At 55.7% G+C, this 9,089-nt stretch overlaps 1 protein-coding gene across 1 annotated transcript; it reads right to left on the bottom strand.

Moving 5' to 3' along the window:
• Nucleotides 1-8,135: 8,135 nt before the first annotated feature.
• Nucleotides 8,136-8,663, bottom strand: LOC127329662 (anthocyanin 5-aromatic acyltransferase-like). The gene has a single exon (XM_051356143.1). The coding sequence runs from the start codon at nucleotides 8,661-8,663 to the stop codon at nucleotides 8,136-8,138; it is 528 nt and encodes a 175-aa protein (XP_051212103.1).
• Nucleotides 8,664-9,089: the final 426 nt, after the last annotated feature.

Below are 9,089 nucleotides of genomic sequence, written 5' to 3'. Positions count from 1 at the left end.
TCCAATCTACCTACGAACATGAACCACAACGGTGATACTAGTGTTGTCAATAGAAGAGTAAATTGAATCTTCACTATAGTAGGAGAGACAGACACCCGCAAAGCCACTTATGCAATACAAGTTGCATGTCGAGCGTGGAGCAAATCTCATGAACGCGGTCATGTAAAGTTAGCCCGAGCCGCTTCATCCCACTATGCCACAAAGATGCATAGTACTCAAACTAAAGATAACAAAAGCATCAACGCCCACAAAACCATTGTGTTCTACTCGTGCAACCATCTATGCATAGACACGGCTCTGATACCACTGTAGGATAACGTTGCATAGAAAACAAAAAATTTCCTACCGCGAACACGCAATCCAAGCCAAGATGCAATCTAGAAGACGGTAGCAACGAGGGGATGGTCGAGACTCACCCTTGAAGATTTCCAAAGCCTACAAGATGAGGCTCTTGTTGCTGCGGTAGACGTTCAATTGCCGGTTGCAAAAGCGCGTAGAAGATCTTGATCATGGAGCCACGAACGGGCAGCACCTCCGTACTCGGTCACACGTTCGGTTGTTGATGAAGACGACGTCCACATCCCCGTTCCAGCGGGCAGCGGAAGTAGTAGCTCCTCTTGAATCCGACAGCACAACGGCGTGGTGTCGGTGGCGGTGGAGAATCCCGGCGGAGCTTCGCTAAGCGTGCGGGGAAGAAGGAGGAGTGGGGCGGCTAGGGTTTGGGGAGAGGGGGGCGCCGGCCACTATGGGGTGCGGCCACCTTGTGGTGTTGGGGTGGCCGGCCCCCTCCCCTTGGCCCTCATTATATAGGTGGAACACCCAAGAGTTGATCTACAAGTCTTCGAATAAGACCCCAAACCAAAACCTTCCATATGACATGAAACCTACCCAAGCTAGGACTCCCACTAGAGGTGGGATTCCCACCTTCCCTTGGGAGGGGGTGGCCGGCCACCTTAGGTGGAGTCCACCTGGGACTCCACCCCTTAGGGTTGGCCGGCCATGATGGTGGAGTCCCTTCGGGACTCCGCCTTCCAAAGTGACTTTCTTCCGGAATATTCTAGAACCTTCTAGAACCTTCCATAAATGCACCGGATCATTTTCAAACACATAAAATGACTTCCTATATATGTCTTATTCTCCGGACCATTCCAGAACTCCTCGTGATGTCCGGGATCTCATCCGGGACTTCGAACAAATATTCGAACTCCATTCCATATTCAAGTTCTACCATTTCAACATCAAACCTTAAGTGTGTCACCCTACGGTTCGTGAACTATGTAGACATGGTTGAGTACTCACTCCGACCAATAACCAATAGCGGGATCTGGAGATCCATAATGGCTCCCACATATTCAACGATGACTTAGTGATCGAATGAACCATTCACATACGATACCAATTCCCTTTGTCACGCGATATTTTACTTGTCCGAGGTTTGATCATCGGTATCACTCTATACCTTGTTCAACCTCGTTTCCTGATAAGTACTCTTTACTCGTACCGTGGTATGTGGTCTCTTATGAACTTATTCATATGTTTGCAAGACATTTAGACGACATTCCACCGAGAGGGCCCAGAGTATATCTATCCGTCATCGGGATGGACAAATCCCACTGTTGATCCATATGCCTCAACTCATACTTTCCGGATACTTAATCCCACCTTTATAACCACCCATTTACGCAGTGGCGTTTGATGTAATCAAAGTACCTTTCCGGTATAAGTGATTTACATGATCTCATGGTCGAAAGGACTAGGTAACTATGTAACGAAAGCTTATAGCAAATAACTTAATGACGTGATCTTATGCTACGCTTAATTGGGTGTGTCCATTACATCATTCATATAACGATATAATCTTGTTTATTAATAACATCCAATGTTCATGATTATGAAACTAATCATCTATTAATCAACAAGCTAGTTAAGAGGCTTACTAGGGACTCTTTGTTGTTTACATATCACACATGTATCAATGTTTCGGTTAATACAATTATAGCATGGTATATAAACATTTATCATAAACATAAAGATATATAATAACCACTTTTATTATTGCCTCTTGGGCATATCTCCAACAGAGCCGGGGGATGGTGCACTTCCTCCTGCACCCATTTGCAATAGCATGGAAATAGGCAGTGCAAGAGTCCCCTTGCAGAGTCCACCGGAGGCGACTGCGTTGCCTCCAGTATTCCTCGTCGATCCTGTCCATGGAGATCAGCTGATCTTCGAGGTGATATCTGAGGGCCCATCCTTCTTCGTCAAGGCCTGGCCCATCAGCCTGACGATCCAGGTCGCCCACCTGCGCCAGGAGGGCAGCTTTGCGATCTCGCCGCTCCTTTCCCAGGTTAGCTCCCCAGCCTTTCAGGAATTGGCGGGAGTGGCGCGATGTGCATTGCCAAAGGTCGATGCAACACCTGTGCGGACCCAGATCTAGAAGGAAGTGGTTGAGCTTGTCCCTCATCAGCTCGAGGAAGCCTGGAACCTCAAACCACCAAGATTGGAAGAAGAACCGGGAAGTCCTCTGTGGTGCGTTCATGCCGTCGCATAGGAGGAGAGGGGTGTGGTCTGACCCAATCCTAGTAAGGGCAGTAAGGGAGCACAGAGGGTAGGCAGCCTCCCAGGCTGGGGACACCAAGACTCGATCCAGAACGCAACGGACTGGGTCGAGGCGCTTGTTGGTCCAAGTGAAGCGAGCCCCTGCTCGATCAAGCTCTCTGAGAGCCATAGTAGCAATGGCCTCGTTGAACTGAAGCATCCTAGCCCTGTGGATGTTCCCATTGTTTTTGTTCGCACCACACCGGATTAAGTTGAAGTCGCCCCCCACCACCACCGGGTAAGGCGAGGCGTTAACAGCTTGGATGAGCTCCCCCAGGAACTCGTCCGTGCGGCGGTGGTCGGCCGGCCCATAGACAAGGAAGAAGGACCACCGGAGCCGGTTGTTGCGCTGAAACACCGGGGCGGACAAGAAGAAGGAGCCGCTCTTCCAGGCCCCCACCTCGAAAGCATCATCATTGAATCCAAGGAGCATTCCTCCCGAATGACCGTCGGCCGGGACCCAATTCCAGACATATTGGCTGCCAAACTCCAGGCTACGAAGCTCGGCGGTGGAGAAGTCGGCCTTGATTGTCTCCTGGAGACCGATGATGTCGCATCGGTTATGGCGCAGGTAGTTTTTGAGCTGCGTACGGCGACCCTGCTCGCCGAAGCCCCTAATGTTATAGATGAGGGCTCTCATGGCTTACCCTTAAGCTTCATCCCGCGCCCCTTGCGGGCCGTCAGCAGAGGTCACGTGGAGAGTTTGCTCCGCGACATGCTACGAGTGATACGTGTCGAAGGGGAACTGGCCTTCCCACATCCAGCTTCCGCCGGAAGATCAAGAGCATTGGAAAGATCCGCACCCCCTTCCCCAGGGGAGTCAACGGTGTTCTCGACTGCCTCCCTGGCAACGAGCTCCGAGGCCTGGCGCACTTTATCGGCCGCGGCCTCCGCGAGGGCAGCCTGGACCTGCTCCTTCGCGCGAAGGAGGGTGATGGCCTCTTCCCGAGTACCCACACTTGGTACGAAAACAATGCAGTTGTCGGTGATAACGGAGGAGATATGCGAGTCAGAGAGGGAGGGCAGGGCAGCGAAGGGGTTAGTACCTGGTCCAGAAGGAGGAGGATCGAGGTTCTTGGCCTTGGTCAACAGCTTGGCCTTCTCCAAGGCCGGTAGGTTTGCCGCCGGTCCCTGGTTCCTGGAGCTCTTCCGCACCGCGCTCGCCGCCGTCGTCTTCTTGGTAGTCCTTGGCGACGCCTGCACTTCCACCACCTTGGTGCGCTTGCCCTGGGAGAGGGAGATGGCAGCGATCACCTCACCGCGGAGGTCCAGCTCCGAGGTCGGAAGCGTCGGGCCCAGCGGCACCTCGGGGGCCTGGCCGGTGGGGCTGTCCAGGAGCCAATCGTCCATGGGGTCTGAGACGTGAGACACCGTCTCGCCCGACGCGAGGGACTCCTCCAGGCCAGGGAGAGAGGTGTCCATGGGGGTGGGCACGCCGTCTCCAGGCACCGGCGGGGCCAGATCAGCAAGGGCCTCAAACCTGCGAGAGAGGGAGAGGCCCGGGATGCTTCCGGCCAGGTTGGACCCATATTGGTCCGAAATCGCACCCAGCGAAGGAGCGCTGCGCGTGCCCGGTGCAGCAGCCCGCGTGGTCTTCCCTGACCCACCCAGCGACCCGCCGTCTTGGCCAGCCTTGGTGTTGTTTGCAGCGCCCGACTTGTCATTCTTGTCGTTCCTGCGGTGGCGATTCCAGTGCTCACCGTCGCTCTTGTCGTCGGAGTCCAGGTCATCCAGATCGTCATCATCATCGTCGCGAGGAGCTGGTGGCTTGGGCGGGCCACTAGCGCCACCTCCCCCGGGCGCGTTGAGCTCAGCGAACACTCCCAAAGTGTATGGTTCGCCATTGACGCAGAGTTGCACTGTCCCTTTGATCCGCTCCGGGTGGCGGCATTGGAAACGGACGCGGATGGGCTCGGTCTTCCACTTCTTGAGGGAGAGCTCTTCGACGTCGATGGGCCTACCCAGCATGGTAAGCGCCGCCAAGAGCCGCTCCTTCTCCATCAGGTCGCCGGGAAGGCCGGTAATCTGGACCCAAACCGAAGGGAAGGCCTTCCCTGGCTTGGGAGTGACAAAGGCCTCGCGGATGTCCACATCGCGCTTGCACAGCGGGAGGAAGATCTGTCCCCTGCGCGTGTTCATCCTAAGAGTCTCACGCGAGGGGAAGAGCACGGTGAATTCCGACTCGGAGACCCTCGTCACCTGCCAGTCCCAGTTGACATCCATGAGGTACTTGAGCTCATCCGACAAGAGCTCCGGAGAGAGAGGTGCCGAGGCGAAGTGGATGACTGCCTCGTAGAGCTCCCCCTGGCTCGGTTCCTTGATCGGCTCGACGTCACTGTTGAAAAAGCCACCTCCCGTGATGGCATGGCCCATGGACTGAAGAAGCAGTGGCCTTCCGCGGGTTGGGCATCCCGCCGTCACATGCCCTGTCTTGCTGCAAAGAATGCACACAGGATCATTGACGCAGTCCGATTGAAAGTGCCCCTCTTGGCCGCAGCGGAAGCACTCGCCGCCAACGGCCACAGCCGGCGCCCCGCCGGCCTGCTTGCCCTTGCCCTTGGGCTTGGGCTGGGAGGACGCTCCCTGCGTCGGTCCCCGGTTCCGGGAGTTGTTGCCATGGGAGCCACCCCCGTGACCCCCACCGCCTCCCCGCGTCGGTGCCGGTGCTCCCCTGGCCCTGGCAGCCTCCGCCTTGCGCTTACGCGCCTGTTCCTACTCCCACCATGGAGGGGGGGACCCCACGACCCATCGTCCGCCGCGGCCCAGGACCGATCATCATCGGCGGTGCCAGCAGAGAAATGGGGCCGCATACCTCCATCTTGGCGGGTGAAATTGTTGTTGCGCCCTTGGTCACCGCCGCGGCTCGAGTCACCACCGCGACCCAGGTCGCCGCCGCGCCCCTGGTCACCGCCGCGACCCTGGTCGCCACGCCCGCGCCCCTCGAAGGGACCGTTGAAGCTCAGGTAGTCGTCGTAGCGGCCGCCTTGCTCCTGCCAGCCGCTATCCCCGCAGCCGCCTTGCTCCTGCCTGCGACCGCCGCCGTAGTTGCTGCTGGAGCCTTGGTTGCCGAAGGGGCCGTTGTTGTTGTTGTAGCCGTGCTCGTCGTAGCGGCATTTGCGCGCGTCTCCGCCGTCGCCGCCTCCGCCGTTGCCGCCGCCGCCACCCGCCATCAGCGCTTGAGCGAAGGAGCGGGAGAGGTCAGGGGGATCTGGGATACGACAGAGGGTGCGGGAGAGAGAGCGACCGAGCCGCACTTCACTAGTGCGAGCCGGAAACCCTAGGGAGGGGTCGGTGCAACCAATAGGAATCCAAAGCCAGCGGGCGCCCGGGCCAGGCTTGGCCTTGGGATATTGGCCCAAAGGGTGGACCGCTTGGGCCTTGGCAGCTAGGCCAAGGGTTGGATGGGCCGGATCCAACGAACCGTCCGCCCAAGGAGAGAGAAAAAGGCCCGGGTGGGCCAGGGGGCCCAAAAACGCGTTCGCGTCTCCCAGCATCGGCCCTACCGGCGAGGCCGGCGGTGGCGGCGCCGCCGCAGGTCGGGCGGGGGTGGCCGGCCACTCCTGTAGTGCCAGGGCAAAGACAGGGGCCTCCCCAGGTCTCCGCTCCTTCCGAGGGTCCCACCGCCCCTCGCAGGTGACCAACCCTGACCGCAGTGGCGTCGCCCGCAACGGGGACCTAAGCGCGTCCGGCACCGGCGCTGTCCCCGGCCGATGCACAGGAGCTGCCGCGGCAGCCAAGCCGCGCCGTGCTCGACGCGGACCCTGCACGGAGGTAGGCCCGTCGCCCAGCCGACGGAAGCGAGGAGGGAAATCACGCCGGAAGCGGGAGCCTTTGCCCCCCGGGGCGAAAGCGGACCGGCGGCCATGGCGCAGGGAGCCCCCAAGCTCGGCCGCCCTGGCGATAAAACCGTCGAGCGTGGCGAGCGGGGCAGGTCGGGACGGCGAGCTCTCCGCAGAGAGGGCCTCCCAGGCCCAGTCCTCCTCCGAGGACCGCTCGGCATCCGCGTCGTCCCTGCAACCGGCGGGATCCGCCGCCCAGTCTACCCCAGCCGCGCAGATCGAGCCTCCCCGGCGCCGAAGCAGCTTCCCCACCCTCAGGGGTCGCCGGCGGCGAGGGGGCGCAGGCGGCGGGCGGGGATTCGAAATCGCCCTCCGCGTCGCGAGAGCGGGTGTTACTGTTCATCTAGCTCGATGGAGACGTGAAGATGAAGTTACATGGCGTCTTCATCCTGGGCGCTCTTCACTCCATTTCATCTTGTTGATCTCGCCCTGTACCGCCAATGTCGCGGCAGCCAGAGCGCGCTTGCTGCAGAGCTCAGCTGCAGGGAGTATCGCGAGGAACCTAGTGAGGCACACGCCTACGTAGCCCGCGTCGACGGGAGGTTTGAGGCGTCGCGGGTGTCGGCGAAGAAGAAGAGCAGCAGATTTTCATTGGCGGCGAATGATTTGCAGTGAGCGAAGCACGTCCAGGCTAGCACGACAATGACGGGCCAAGGTGGACGATGCGCTGCTTGAGTTGGATGCCTGGCGCATCCAAGGTGAACATCGGCGGGTTAACCGCCTGTGGTCTGCCCCGATGTGCGATGCCAGTGCTGCCTGGGGGCGAAGGGGAATATGTACTTGTCAAACGGTCCGATTTTGTTAGCGATATATGCACACAACCATACTAATCTATACAAGTTACAGCCACAAATAAAAGTGAAGTTCTCGGCTCGTCGTATCATCCAATTGTGTAGACAGCTTCGTAAAAAAGTCGTGATGCTGCACATGTAGTAGTGGCGACCACAAACTCTCTTCAGTCCAATGAATAAAGTGCCCTTGTTTTCGTATTTTTCTTTGACCAAAAATACTCTAAATATATAAAAGAAATTATTGTCTAGCATTATTAGAAAGTATTTTTTAATACTAATCCAACGATACTACTTACGTACAATATACTAGATTTTATTGCTTAATATTGTTGGTCAAAATTTGTCTTAGAATATATGTGCGTCTTATTCATCGAAACGAAGATAGTACGGTATAAGGAACACGAGTAATTAAAATCCTTAATATGTCGATTTGAATAAAATCATATTATGTAATAGGAATCTTATTGGATGGATACTGACTATTTAATAATTGAAAAATCGATAGAAAAGTTATCAAACCTTCGTGAATTGACCGTATATGCCGGAGTTCATGACAACCAATGCGAGAGCAAACACTATATGAATCTATAAAAATCACATACAGGACATATGCCATAGAGTAAGAAGGATTTTAAATTGACTTAAATGTGTTATACACAAGCAAGCATAAAATGCGAGGAACGCAAGAAGTATTTGTATGGCCCAACCAATTTGTTCTAGCGAAAAATCATGTACTACAATACCCCCTCCGTTCAAATAATCAAAGTCAAGTTGTGCAAAAAAATTATGTATAACACTTCTAAGGATCTCTGAATGCTTGAAATTATGTATAATACGAATATAATATTTCTATCAACCTGACCTGAGTACTACCACTAGCTCCATCAAAAAATATTTTTGCATCACTCTAAAACATGAGAAAGTGAGACTTGAACTCATCCATCTGTGCCGCGTGGAGCAGTGACACCGATACCTGCACGCCTTGGCCATCCCTGGAGCGCATCATGGCCACCTGACCATCCTGGTTCATCTTGATATTCTCGGTCCGTCTTGGCTTTCCCCACCCGAAGTCGGCGATGTCGTACGCCCTGAAGCCAGGCGAGCCTGATATGTTCATCATCCGGTCTAACAATGCCCAGAGGGTCGGGTTCATGAAATTCCACCCGGCGACTGGGTCCTCCTTCATCTTGTTGATCTCGCCCTGTACCGCCAATGTCGCGGCGGCTAAGGCGCGCTCGCCGCGGAGCTCAGCTGCGGGGAGCGTTGCGGCGCACCCGGTGAGGCAGACGCCTATGTAGCCCGCGTCGACTGGAGGGTCGAGGCGGTCGCGGGTGTCGGCGAAGAAGAAGAGCAGCAGATCGTCGTCGGCGGCGAACGGCTTGCCACTACTACACGGTAGGGATTTAGGGGCACTTTGCCCTGGGGCACTTTTCATAGTGCCCCTAAATACCCCCCTATAGAGGCACTTTGGCCAAAATGCCTCTAATGCCCTACCTATTGGGGCAGTTTGGTGAAGTGCCCCAATTGGTATAGACCTATTGGGGCAGTTTGATGAAGTGCCCCAATTGGTATACACCTATTGGGGCAGTTTGGTGAAGTGCCCCAATTGGTATACACCTATTGGGGCAGTTTGGAGAAGTGCCCCAATTGGTATAGACCTATTGGGGCACTTTGGAGAAGTGCCCCAATTGGTAAAGACCTATTGGGGCAGTTTGGACAAGTGCCCCAATTGGTATACACCTATTGGGGCAGTTTGGAGAAGTGCCCCAATAGGTCTATACCAATTGGGGCAGTTTGGACAAGTGCCCCAATAGGTCTATACCAATTGGGGCAGTTTCACAAGTGCCCCAAATTCTGTAGA

Source organism: Lolium perenne, chromosome 2 (genome assembly GCF_019359855.2).
Source record: "Lolium perenne isolate Kyuss_39 chromosome 2, Kyuss_2.0, whole genome shotgun sequence".
Classification (NCBI taxonomy): Eukaryota; Viridiplantae; Streptophyta; class Magnoliopsida; order Poales; family Poaceae; genus Lolium; species Lolium perenne.
This window is presented reverse-complemented; position numbering and strand designations above follow the sequence as displayed.